The 14,500-nt window shown below is 45.0% G+C and overlaps 1 protein-coding gene across 1 annotated transcript in view; it reads right to left on the minus strand.

Annotated features, from left to right (window-relative positions):
- The window catches only part of LOC119114507 (cGMP-specific 3',5'-cyclic phosphodiesterase), a 75,376-nt gene extending 62,345 nt beyond the window's left edge, over nucleotides 1-13,031 (minus strand). The window contains exons 1-5 of the mRNA XM_037238616.1: nucleotides 12,932-13,031; nucleotides 12,569-12,892; nucleotides 11,265-11,374; nucleotides 8,532-8,690; nucleotides 6,477-6,566 (exon numbers count right to left, since the gene is read on the minus strand). Of these exons, the coding sequence (XP_037094511.1) occupies nucleotides 6,477-6,566; nucleotides 8,532-8,690; nucleotides 11,265-11,374; nucleotides 12,569-12,892; nucleotides 12,932-13,031 (783 nt within the window). The remainder of the gene's footprint in view (nucleotides 1-6,476; nucleotides 6,567-8,531; nucleotides 8,691-11,264; nucleotides 11,375-12,568; nucleotides 12,893-12,931) is intronic.
- Nucleotides 13,032-14,500: the final 1,469 nt, after the last annotated feature.

Here is a 14,500-nt window from a genome sequence, read left to right on the forward strand (position 1 = left end):
CTTAAGAAGGGCAGGACCGTGAACTGTACTGAACCATCTTCGAGATGCATATTTCAGTTCAAAACCCCATACAAACGTGAAACACTTCCTTTGAACTGAGGAAGGCACACAACCGTGAGTCGGTTACGGCGTGGACAAGGTATCGCAAGCACAGCCGTCTTCCAAACAATATCAAACATTCAGAATACCAATTCAGCTTCTCAGATGCCTTCCTGAGTGCTGTCTCTATCAACGCACTATCATGCTCGCGCATGGGCATTGTTAACCATGCCATTCTTGGCAAAGAAACAAAGCGAAAAAGCCTCGAAACTGTGCAAATGAGCGTAATGAGACAGATAATATTACCCAAACGACCATTCGCTGGCTCTGCGAGGGCCGTTTGTAGCGGCGTTGCACTATTTTGCTAAATGGCTATGTGCTGACGCCGTGATGTTTGCCTCACACCGTCCATCACGCCTCAGTCCGGCGGAACAAACCTCACACCGTCCATCAGGCCTCAGTCCGGCGGAACAAACCTCACACCGTCCATCACGCCTCAGTCCGGCGGAACAAACCGCGCTAAATATATATATATATATATATATATATATATATATATATATATATGTGTTTGATTAGAAATAACTGCTGACTCAGCATTGACGACTCCCTCATTGACGACGATGACTCAGCTGACCCAGCATTGATAACTAATTAAAGTAAGACAGACTCCTATTTTCATTTTTATACATGTAAGAAACACTCGTAATGGGGACACTACAAAGACACAATGGGAACACTATTGCCACAATCACATCAGAAGTGCTCACCGCCCACCACCTGGTAGTTCAAGACTTGTGCAAGAATTTGTCTGTCTGTTTAAAGCTGGAGTGAGTTCGTTAATGAATATGCTTTTCCAAATTTGAAGGCGTCTTCTGTCACTGCACGTCCGTAAAATGTCAGTGCTGTCTGTCAGTTGTGATCGTGTCAATGCCATGTCGTGTTCGTGTCGCATGTGGTCCAGAGATGCCCCGTCACGTAAGTGTATTGTCAGGCGTCGTGAGAGTGTCGCTGTGGCCACACCAATGTAGTGTATGGAACGAAGTTTGCAGCGTTCGATGTTGCATTGGAATTGATACACTACATTGGTGCATTTTAGATTGTCGGGTTTGTCTGGGCTGTTTCTCATAAGAAAGTTAGATATTTTCTTATTACGATAGTAAATGACGATACCCTTTTGTGGTCGTTTTTGCCTTTAACATGTCGAAAGATAATTTCCCGTAAAACTTTTTCGTCTTGTTTGTGGGCAGATGTCATTTGATTTTGATAATACAGTCTGACGGTTGGTTGGATGTCTTGCCTTGGTTTGCCTTCAAAGTGTCTTGTCGTATGCCGTTGTGTCTCGTTTTCAACGTCAAAATTTGAAGAAAAAAAAACCGTTGTTCACCAAGATCTGTCTGATTCTTATCAATTCTGAACGTAGTCCTGTCCAATCAGAGCAGTGCTTAAATGTTCGTCTAATGAAGGACCTTATTACGCTAATCTTGTAGCGTCGAGGACACTCACTGTCAGCATTTAAGCACCATCCGTTGTTAGTCTGTTTTCGGTATACAGTCATTTCGAGTTGTCCTCGTCCATCGACAGCCACATCAAGAAAGGGTAGTACGTTTTGCACACTTAAGCCACACCGTTCTTCAAAGGTGTTTTTGAGACGTTCTAGTTGGTCAATGTCCCTAACTTCCACAAATATGTCGCCTATGTAGCGGCAGTAAGTGTCCGGTCTTATGTCGTCATTTTGTAGTATGTCGGGTTCTACGTGTCCCATAAATAAATTGGCGAATAGAGGTCCTAGAGATGAGCCCATTGCAACGCCCTCAATTTGGCAATACATTCGGCCATCAGGCCCGCGGAAAGGAGCTTCCAACGTGCAGGCGGTTAGTAATTATTCAAGAAGGCGCTTTGATATTTTGAGAGGAGGAATTTCAAGATGATTGTAGACTCGGTCAAGGATGATGGATACGGTTCTCTCAATGGGCACGTTTGTAAATATATTTTCAACATCTAGAGAGGCTAGTAGATCTCCCTTAGATTCTAGACAAGATTCTAGATCGTTCTAGATTCTAGATCTCCCTTAGATTGACGAGATCGCACTATATCAATAAACTCATCCGTTGAGGACAAGCTGTAAGCCATGGGAAGATATGGGGACAGAAGACCATTAAGACCTTTTGCAATTATATAGGTTGGTGAAGGGATCTGTGAAATTATTGGACGAAGGGGTTGCCGTTTTTGTGAGCTTTCACAGAAACATAAGCATAGCCAGGCGCAAATTCACCCGTTCTCTTGGAAAAGTGTATGCCACCAACAGCAGCACTGGCAGCAGTGATTAGTTTGTTAAGCTCGGTCTTGAGTTTGTCCGTTGGATCTTTTGTGATGCGCCGGAACTTCTTGTCGTCGTTCAGGATGCAGTTTAGTTTCTCATGATATTAAATTTTGTCAGGCACTACGTAGAGTAATGATTTGTCCGCTCGCCGAATGATGATGCCTTTTTCTCGAAGTTCCTTTGCCGCCGTCCTGAGTTCTTGTGTGAATATCTTGCTCCTATCATTTCCACGCTTTTTCGTGCTCTCTCCCAGTAAGCTGTTCTTTAGATTCTTGTCAACGGTAACATTGTCCTCTTTTTCCAAATTCAACATATCCTGGTAAATAATTTCTAGTTCTACTTTCTTTTTAAGCTTCTCATATTTCGACGACATATGGCAATTAAGTCCAAGATTAAGCACCTCTTTTTGCTCCTCAGCAAGATCATGTTGAGATACGTCTTAATGGTCTTCTGTCCCCATATCTTCCCATGGCTTACAGCTTGTCCTCAACGGATGAGTTTATTGATATAGTGCGATCTCGTCAATCTAAGGGCCTACTAGCCTCTCTAGATGTTGAAAATATATTTACAAACGTGCCCATTGAGAGAACCGTATCCATCATCCTTGACCGAGTCTACAATCATCTTGAAATTCCTCCTCTCAAAATATCAAAGCGCCTTCTTGAATAATTACTAACCGCCTGCAAGTTGGAAGCTCCTTTCCGCGGGCCTGATGGCCGAATGTATTGCCAAATTGAGGGCGTTGCAATGGGCTCACCTCTAGGACCTCTATTCGCCAATTTATTTATGGGACACGTAGAAACCGACATACTACAATATGACGACATAAGACCGGACATTTACTGCCGCTACATAGACGATATATTTGTGGAAGTTAGGGACATTGACCAACTAGAACGTCTCAAAAACACCTTTGAAGAACGGTGTGGCTTAAGTGTGCAAAACGTACTGCCCTTTCTTGACGTGGCTGTCGATGGACAAGGACAACAACTCGAAATGACTGTACACCGAAAACAGACTAACAACGAGTGGTGCTTAAATGCTGACAGTGAGTGTCCTCGACGCTACAAGATTAGCGTAATAAGGTCCTTCATTAGACGAACATTTAAGCACTGCTCTGATTGGACAGGACTACGTTCAGAATTGATAAGAATCAGACAGATCTTGGTGAACAACGGTTTTTTTTCTTCAAATTTTGACGTTGAAAACGAGACACAACGACATACGACAAGACACTTTGAAGGCAAACCAAGGCAAGACATCCAACCAACCGTCAAACTGTATTATCAAAATCAAATGACATCTGCCCACAAACAAGACGAAAAAGTTTTACGGGAAATTATCTTTCGACATGTTAAAGGCAAAAACGACCACAAAAGGGTATCGTCATTTACTATCGTAATAAGAAAATATCTAACTTTCTTATGAGAAACAGCCCAGACAAACCCGACAATCTAAAATGCACCAATGTAGTGTATCAATTCCAATGCAACATCGAACGCTGCAAACTTCGTTCCATACACTACATTGGTGTGGCCACAGCGACACTCTCACGACGCCTGACAGTACACTTATGTGACGGGGCATCTCTGGACCACATGCGACACGAACACGACATGGCATTGACACGATCACAACTGACAGACAGCACTGACATTTTACGGACGTGCAGTGACAGAAGACGCCTTCAAATTTGGAAAAGCATATTCATTAACGAACTCACTCCAGCTTTAAACAGACAGACAAATTCTTGCACAAGTCTTGAACTACCAGGTGGTGGGCGGTGAGCACTTCTGATGTGATTGTGGCAATAGTGTTCCCATTGTGTCTTTGTAGTGTCCCCATTACGAGTGTTTCTTACATGTATAAAAATGAAAATAGGAGTCTGTCTTACTTCAGTTAGTTACGCTTCATTTATGTTCTCCGTGCCAAAATATGTTTTCCAACAGTAGTGCACAATGTTTCATCCTTTAAAATTAAAAACTCATGTCTTTGCCATTTAGTCTCCTCCGACGATGAGAAAGGATCTCGAAACGTTAGAAGAAAAGGAGTGATGAATATATGAGTAATTTTGTGCGAACCATCTTTAATCTAAGCGATGAATGCCCGGAAGCTAGAACGATGCATCAAAAAGGTCGTCAATGCTGAGCCAGCAGTTATTTTTAATCAGACATGTATCGAAGAAAGGATTTTTCCAAAATATTCCAATATATATACATATATATATAAATATATATATATATATATATATATATATATATATATATATATATATATATATATAGCATTATCTCGCGATGCATTTCGTAGTTAGCAACGTTGTACCCTCAGGCAAAAACACATGCAAAGTGCACACCACCATGGCTTAGTATACCCTCATAACACACACAAAATTGAAATGCTGCACAAGTGTATGCAACGGTACACAATTCACCCCCAGATATGCAGACATATTTCATGTCATCACAGATTTCAATGGATATGATGAAGTCATATTTTATTGCTAGACGTTTTGAAAGATGTGTATAGACTCCAAAAAACACAAATCAAGCGAGAAATGTGTCCTCTCAAGATAACAAATTTGCGAGCCAAAACTGTAGTGTCACATGTAAATGAATGTCCCCATATGTGAAAGGGGTCAGGTTTTGCAAGCAATTTCCCCGTTCGGGACGATTCACCGCAGTGCTGTTGAATGCAACTGAGCAAGTCCCGAAGAACCTATGTAGGATGCCTCGCAGCAAACAAGATAAAACTCGCATACGATACTCTGATTCTGGTGATGATGATTTGGGCTTTGGGGCGCGCCGACAACGTCAGTCATGTGGCACCCAGCATACGCCATTCTGATGATGATGATGATGATTTGGGCTTTGGGGCGCACCGACTACGTCAGTCATATGGCGCCCAGCATGCGGCATTCTTATGATGATGATGATGAATTGGGCTTTGGGGCGCGCCGACTACGTCAGTCATATGGCGCCCAGCATGCGGCATTCTGATGATGATGATGATGATTTGGGCTTTGGGGCGCACCGACTACGTCAGTCATGTGGCGCCCAACATACGGCAGTCTGTTGGCAGCATTCAGGTTATCTTTCCATATATGGGACAATTGTGGATAAGGCATAAGAAACACAACCGTTTTTTCAATCGATGGCAAACATTAAGGGTACTGACTCATTCTCTAAGGTACATTCCTGGGAACTGTTTCTGGCAAGATATCATCATCTCCGTGTTTCGACATAGCTTGCCATGTCCCTCTCGATATAGAAACAAAACAATAAAGCCTTCAAACTCTGAGAATGGCGCCTTGAGACCATTGTAATAAGCCAAGCACTGATGAAATTGTGATGAAATGTATATATATATATATATATATATATATATATATATATATATGTTGAAATAGCATGGGTCGTGTGTCCCCGCATGGACCTGTGCGGTGTCTTTATTTTGTGTGTCGTGTGCGCGTGCTAAATTATCACACTACGTGGGTGTTTTTGCCCGACGATGCAGACGCCGTGCGATGCGAAACGTGTCGTCAGTTCACGTAAGGAGGATAAATGAGTCGACATATTTGGATAAAATCACGACTTGGTCAGCAAGCTATATAAATATATATATATATATATATATATATATATATATATATATATATATATATATATGCCTTGATCGAATATAACTCAGAACTTTAAAACATCGCGCTGACAATCAGGAGCGATTAGTGGATTGATTCGGCAGCTCACTGCTTACTGTTGGCTTTTGAAAAAAGTAGTGTAACTGAGGAGGGATTGGGGCCTGTCAGATGTATGGTGAATCGACTCCTTTCGCTGACTGGGGAAACAATCCATGTCATTCTATCGTTTGAGCACAAGTTAACGAAGATTCCAATCCTTCCAGGTACTGTATTATCAGCCCCTGTTTCACTGCTTGCAGCAATGTTGATATCTCAGCTAAAAAGCCATAACACATCGGTGGAATAGATACCCTTCAAGATAATTCTAAGCTTAAAACACGATCGAACACATATCGTAGGCATAATTAGTGTTAAGTGTGGAAATAAGCCTGCAAAGAGCTGAGGAAACCGTGCAAGCTGAAAGGTATCACTTACCTGGTTTTTCCTAAATTCCGATATTGATAGTTCAAACAGCTGAGCGTTTTGGAGTCCTATCCCACAGAACACCAAGTACTTCTGAAACGTCTGAAAGCAGGCGAACATATGTCATACAAGTGGACCCATGTGCTTGCAGAATTTACTACAAGAGGAGCATGCTCAACGACCTTTTCCAGTGGGACAACAGGTCTAGGAACCTGCTGAGCAGGTCTGGTTTGTCCAAGCATTTGTTTTCGATCAAGCCGTTTTTAAGATAGCCGGTCAGTTGACCATATATATGTATATGTAGGTAAAATATATGCATGTGTGTGTATGTGTGTGTGTGTGCGTGTGCGTGTATGCGTGTGTGTGTGTGTGTGTGTGTGTGTGTGTGTATGTGTGTGTGTGTGTATGTGTGTGTGTGTGTGTGTGTGTGTGTGTGTGTGTGTGTGTGTGTGTGTGTGTGTGTGTGTGTGTGTGTGTGTGTGTGTGTGTGTGTGTGTGTGTGTGTGTGTGTGTGTGTGTGTGTGTGTGTGTGTGTGTGTGTGTGTGTGTGTGTGCGCGCGCGCGCGTGTGTGTGTGTGTGTGTGTGCGCGCGCGCGCGTGTGTGTGTGTGTGTGTGTGTGTGTGTGTGTGTGTGTGTGTGTGTGTGTGTGTGTGTGTGTGTGTGTGTGTGTGTGTGTGTGTGTGTGTGTGTGTGTGTGTGTGTGTCTGAACACAAACCCAACTCGGCCTAACGAAGTATTCAATGATTATAATTCCCGCGCTTTTCATGAGACCTCCCATACATCTGACAAGCTATGTTTTCGAATCGTCTGTGGTCATATAGGGCCTGCTGGGAGGCAGACGTTATCTCCTGCTTGCCCAACACGCGCTCGAGTGGGATCAATTTGACCGCCCCGCCGGAAGGTTTTTTTAAGAAAAACTTCCGGACCGTGCTTCGTGGCCGCCCCAAATTTTTCATAGCTGTAGACTTAAGTTGTTAAGAGCATTTGAGAGGATTATTGTGCATGTAAATGAAACAGTATTAATGATCTTATTCCTCGTAGAATACACAGGAATGGAGAGATAGGATGTGACATTTCGGCTGGATGCTTTGATCGAGACGAATATCAGTAGTAAATTCAAAGTTGCCTGCCAGTGCTACTCGATTTTTCTTCTTTTTTTTAACAAAAAAACTTAAGAACCTGAGACATTTGCGTCACAAACCTGAAAAGTCGAGTAGGGTTTGCTACTGATATTCGTTTCAAAAAAGCCACGTAGCCAAAACACACATCTATCTCTCAATTCCCCTATTTATTCTACCAGGAATAAGGCTATTAATACTGTCTCACATATAGCTGTAGACAAATAAATAGCAATTTTTCATATAAAAAACTTAGATGTACCTTATAAAGTCGCTGACCTATCGCATGTCAAATCAAGTTCATGGAATCAGCGAAGGCGATTTTCTGTCCTTCATGCTTCCAGTCCTTTAACCTGGTGCAACAAATGTCAACTGTTAATAACGGACTGTCAGACAAAACTATGCCCGTTTGGGATGTTTTCTTATGTAAACAAGTACCGAATAAACAGATTCCACTGGCCTCGGGTCAGGTATGAAGGTCAGACAAAGGTCAAAACCGACCGGTTTTTGTACCCGACAGCTTGCTGTACGGGGTAGTTTCTGGTGTCCACAGGGACCGCATACTACACCTTCCATGTACTTCTTAAGGGTCAGAATAGGTTACTGACCTCAAAAGACCGAAATCAACATTTTGTTTTGGGAATATGCCGTTTAGAGTAAGCCTTGAGCTTGATCAAAGGCAAAAATTGAGCGGGCATTATACGATTTTGGTCACCACGACCTTCTAAAAATCAAACAAGGTCACTGACCTTAAATGATCACCAGTGACTGTGTGCTTAGAACAGGTGTCTAGGATAAGCGCGGATGCGTGAAAAGGTCCGGGGCACTTTGGACGTTGACACAAGTGAGCTCACACACAGGCCAACACACCCCAGTCTGAACCGTAAATCTGCTCGCAGTGTGCCCAGGCTGATTTGTCAGACCCTCTTCGGTGTGCCCAGTCTGACCTGTGCGTCCGCGTCGGTGAACTTGGAGCACGACTGTTGTTTGTTGATGATCTGCGCCACTCCGATGACGTCGTCGGCCTGGTTCGTCACGGGCATGCAAAGCAGCGAGCCCGTCTTGTAGCCGGTCATCTCGTCCACCTCCGGGCTGAACCGACTGTCCTGACGACGCAGGCGGCACACACACGTACACACACGCGTTACAAACGTTAGGTCCCGACGCAGGCGGCACACACGTACACACACGCGTTACAAACGTTAGGTCCCGACGCAGGCGGCACACACGTACACACACGCGTTACAAACGTTAGGCCCCGACGCAGGCGGCACTCACACGTACACACACGCGTTACAAATGTTAGGTCCCGACGCAGGCGGCACACACACGTACACACACGCGTTGCAAACGTTAGGTCCCGACGCAGGCGGCACTACTCCTACTCCTACACTACTACTACACCTACTACTCCTACTCCTGCCGGCAGCAGGCAGAGTGCAACGGCAGGCAGTGTTTGGACAACACACAAATATCGAAAACGACAAAATGTCGAACGCAAAAATATGAACAGCAAGAAGTCGACAGGGATACAAGTCGAAGCTGAAAGAAGACGAATGATAAATGTCAGCATGGATAACGGATAAAAGTCAACAGCGATAAAAATCAAAGCGGCAAAAAGTCCGATGACAAAAAGTCTACCTGGAAAAATAGAAACGGTGAAAGGCCCCAAACGGATAGGATTCGACAGGCGTGTATGTCGATTTATATTATTTTGTGAGGGCCCTGGATCCCCCCCCCATGTTGACCTGCTCTCCGGTATCGCCTCGGGCCCCAATGTTTTTGGCCGTAGTACTACAAAAACACGTGGGTGAAAGGTGACCATAACACACAAGCTATCTTCTTTGATCTTTTTGCCCAGTGGCGTCTCGTACCACTCTCATAACAAAAAGTCATGGCTACTCTCACCACAAGATACAAATCGTGACAGCTGAGCGGATAAACGATGCAATAAGCTTCATATACCTAGCGTCATAAAACTTGCAATGGTTTGTGTGGTTACAGGAAAAAGCTCTGGAATATGGGAATGACCTAAGTCCTTCATAGCTAACCACGTCCCTGTCCCCCACAACCAAAATGCGTGCCGCCTCCCATGGCCACCATAGAAGAGCGCCATCGGTGCGCTATGGTAGTCTCTAAAGGGGCGCCTTCACGTGCCGATAGGAACAGACGCGTACCTCCGGTGTCTGTTCCCTGTATCCAGCCATGCATGACTTTTGTACCTCTTGAATTAGACTTATAAATCATATAAAGATTTAAAACGTATATTGTGTTTTATCAAAATAAAATGGACTAAATCCGGTGACAGAAAATGGCGGGGGGGGGGAGCGGTAGGTTGTCGGACCTTCGGTTCGGCCCCGCAATAATTTACAAAAATTGACAGCCCTGTCTGCAAAGACGAAAGGAAGAATAACACTTAGAGTCGGGGAATCGAATCAACAATGGGAACAACAAACGAGGGGCTGGTGTTGGTAAAACAATTGATGGCAACCAGAGAACAAGGGTCTAGTGTTTGTGAAAGCCAGTAGGAATCAAGTACTGGGCTCAAGTGTTTGTAAAAAACAATACAGTGGGAGCCAGAAAGCCACGTTATAAATTGTGAAAGAGCCACTGAGGTCAAAGAATCAGGATCCTGTGTTTGGAGCACACCCAATACGTTCATTAACTCATGTGTTCATTTACAAAAAGAACAGTGAGAACCAGGAGCCGGCGTTGCAAAGCAGCCAGTACGGTTCAGAGGCCAGGGGTAGTTTTTTATGAAATAACTAGCAGGACCCAACAACCCAGATCTCGTTTTCAGAAGGGGAAATTGGGAAGCGGGCACGTGTCTATCCAGCACCAGGACCGGTGAAAACAGGGATTGGCGCCAGGCGTCGTCGCTGACTGCCGCATCAGGATACTGGCAGGGTACCCACAGCAGATCGGCCCCCAACTAGCCCTGGGGCACATTCCGTATGGCTCGGAGCCCTGGGGCACATTCCGTATGGCTCGGTGGTTAAAGCTCGAGGCGGGCTGGCAGCCAGAAGCGTTTGTTGGGTGAGCACGGGCGGACCAAATTAGAGGAGCCAGGTATGGAAGTGGACGCCCTTGATTACCTACGGAATCTTCTGATTCGAGTTTTAACCCGGTTGGCTTTTATTCATTCTCACTTCTCGTGCTCCGACTTGTTCTGATTCGAACTTTATCCCTATCGACTTTTACCCTTTCGACTATTTTTCGCTCGTCGGCAGATCATAGATCTGTTTGACCTTTTCCATATGATGTTTCCATTCAACCCTTTGGCTCAACCACGGCAGTACAGGTGTCAAGTATAGCATATCAAAGCTTTGAAATAAACGGGTGAGACGTTGCCTCGAAAGAAGCAACCAAAGCGGAAGTGGTACTAACAGGGTAGGCGTCATTCTGATCCACTGTGTACTGGGAACGTAGTTTCAACTCTAGGCATGCATTCAGAAAAATTGCCAGATTGGTGAGTGTAACTGTAAGTCACTTTTCCTACAGCTGGAAACAACCATGTTGAGTGGCGTGGCCATTGTTACCATCGTCCGGATAATGAACAGGTCAACATTGTTCTTATATGTTATTCCGTATCACTTTTCCTCGATCATTTCAAGTTTTGTCACCGAGCACCTAAGCTTGCCCTGTCACAACATACAAGTCTACTGACGTCCCCCACTCACCTGGTACGCGTCTGCCAGGTTCACCACCTCCTTTGTCTGGGCCACATAGCCTGCAATGCCTTTGCCAAATGGAATGCGTATCTCGCCCGCCGGCTTCATCTGAACATTGGCTGGAACCAAGAGCCCGTCAACAGCTGACTCGATAATGCGACGTGATTATTTCAGCCACGGATCCATTTGGTATTCCTAAACAGACAGAAGCTAGTGATAACCACCGAATGATAAGCTCGCAGTTAATGGACCATGGTACACACTAAAAATTACATGTGCTCAGAGTCCCGTATAGTGAAAAATCGTAGCAAAATAATATCATCACTGTCAACACATACGGATAAGTATGTATATATATATATATATATATATATATATATATATATATATATATATATATATATATATATATATATATGTGTGTGTGTGTGTGTGTGTGTGTGTGTGTGTGTGTGTGTGTGTGTGTGTGTGTGTGTGTGTGTGTGTGTGTGTGTGTGTGTGTGTGTGTGTGTGTGTGTGTGTGTGTGTGTGTGTGTGTGTGTGTGTGTGTGTGTGTGTGTGTGTGTGTGTGTGTGTGTGTGTGTTTATCATAAGGTGCGTGATCGACATAGAGACCCAGGCAAGCACAAGAACAGATAAGCCGTTATAACGCAAGTGAATAAGGTGATTGCCAAGACCGGTAATGAAAAGATTACGACGAAATTACTAATGCAGAATTCTTTTGGTAGGCCGTTTTCAAGATGAAACTTAAAAACTTGCGCAGGAAAGGGCTCCTAAGTGATATATGCACATAGTAGTTAAGCATCCTCAGGTTTCTTAACGTTTTCTGTTTACTTGACCCCGCTCACTCCGGGCCATGAGCACAACGCATGGTGCATGCTATCTAGATAATCTTGGGTAACCAAAACCTTCAAATTTATTGAAAGTCAATGGTTAGGATAAAGGCACCCAATTCATAGCACCGATAAACCGGGAGATCAAGACCTCTCTTTATTGCATCATTTAAAACTTGCATTTTTTAATCATTTGGGTGCGCGGTAACTCTTAAGAATATCTTTACTTGGATGATAAATGGATAAGCATGCGTGGATAGCCAAAATGTTGTGTGAAAGAGCAGTGGAAGGTAGATCAGTTCAAGGGCTCCTCGGTGAGCGTCTGCATGCCTACACCAGACTGTCGCCGATTCCAGCTGTTTGCCAGCGATGGCCAACTGTCTAGTGTCATCCGCAGTGTCGACTCATGTCCTACGCCTGGCTTGCTAGGATCACTGCACTGTTTGGAGCCGGACCGGCGAGCTGGCGGTGTCTCCTCACCTGATCCGTCCTCGTCGTCGCCCATCACGTCGAACACCTTGGCCACCAGGTAGCGGTGGCGGCGCGAGCCCTTGGCGAGGAACAGGCTGCCACGGTCCGCGTTCGTCAGCACGCCCACGTTCTTCATAATCTTACGGCACAACTGGTCGATATCGAACTCGGTGGCGATGTCACGGATGAGCTCGATCATGAGCTCGTGCTCGTCGAGCGCGGCGCTGGTGGCGAGCGAACTGACGCTGGCCTGTGGCGAGCCGCGCCGCTCCAGCAGGTCGCGGAAGAGCTCGTCCGTGATCGAGTTACGGCTGCGGGTCATGAGCGGCGGCGCTGAGAGGCCGGCGCTGGCCGCCGGGCGCGGCCGCTCACGCCGCTGTAGCCACTGCTCGACGAACTGGGGCCGCTCGGTGAGGAATGCGCTGACCTGCTCCTCAGAGACCGGCGGTCGCTCCTCTGGCGGCTGGCTCATGGTGCTCAGGTGCCGGTCCAGAGTGTGCTCACGCCCACATGCCTGCCGGTGCAACAGCGTTTTACATCGATATGTACCGTCAGAAAAGCCGTTTAGTGGGAACAAACCGCAAACAATATGTCGTCAGCAGTAATGACAACAGCATGTATCTTCATACTCGGAGTATTTCAATGAACGTCGTCTGTCAATATGAATCACGGTTTGTTCGGTTCATTGTTGTATTGCATTTATGTTAAGGCCATATTTCAGTTAGATTTTATCTTGCATTTATGATTCAGTTAGATCAATGTCGGATAGTTCACCACGCCACAAATTAAGACAAACGGCGTGATAACATACATGTAAGCAAAGGATTGGTACATATGTTGTAAGACTTGAATCTAGGCACCTCTCCCCCCCCAAAAAGAGCAAGACAGAACACAGTTGTGTTGTGGTGTGCGCGTGTTATATTAATTTGAGCATGATAAAATCATTGTATTGATAGCTTGTAATGATCGTTAGTTGTTGGACCTAGGGCCTGCTAATATGATCATAAACGTCTTTTGTGACGTAATGCTGCTGAACAAAAACCACTGAAAACTTACCGTTACCGTACCGTAAGTTGCCAACATATATCCGGATGTTTCGGGCAGGGACGCTCATCCCGCCCGTTTGCTGCGTTTTTATTCAGATGACTTATTGGGTATATGGCACGGGTGTCGATTTGTGCTTTTTGGGTATGCCAATGTCACCCCCAAATGTCCGCTTTGACCCTCCAACGGTAAGCTAGCCCCGCACCTTCTGGAGCCGAAGCATAAGCGGGGCAGTACAGATGGGAAATCAAAATTATGTCAGTTCGAAAGAATGTTTCTACTAATCATTTCACCAATAAAAGGACAAAAAACCGTGATGTCATGTTCAGTTGAATGCAGCTGACTAAGGTAGTCATATCCTGAAAGCTTCGCGTTCGTACCGTGCTTTCTTCGGTATTTTTTATTGCATGATAAACGCTCTTGATTACACGATTAATGTGTCTTGTTGACTCCGATATAATTTTGTACTACTGTCTAAGTGTTTTTGCATTATTAAATGCGGTTTAAACGTGCACACACTGCAGCAAGCTGCGGTATTTTGTCACGATAAGATACAGTGTCCTATGGGAAATTGGAAACGGGCAGGTCAAATGTTGGCACCCAGAAGCGTGAACAAGTTTTTAGCCGGCAACGTTCGAAAGGGACATTGAAATGTGCCAACCTCCAATTCCACGTGAATGTCAGATGGAGCAGTTATGAAAACTTGACGATCAACACCAGGCGACTAAGCCGATAGCGGCAGTCGTCTGACAATGACCACCAAAGCAGCATTAGCCGTGTCAAACATGCCTAACGCGAGTGCTGCGTCGCAGTCTGCAGCCCGTCTTACGGCTTCCAGCTGGAGGTTTCCGTGGCAGCTTTTAATGGTAACGCACATCAACTTACGCTCTTCACTCC

Source organism: Pollicipes pollicipes, unplaced genomic scaffold (assembly GCF_011947565.3).
Source record: "Pollicipes pollicipes isolate AB1234 unplaced genomic scaffold, Ppol_2.1 Scaffold_860;HRSCAF=989_pilon_pilon_pilon, whole genome shotgun sequence".
Taxonomy (NCBI): Eukaryota; Metazoa; Arthropoda; class Thecostraca; order Pollicipedomorpha; family Pollicipedidae; genus Pollicipes; species Pollicipes pollicipes.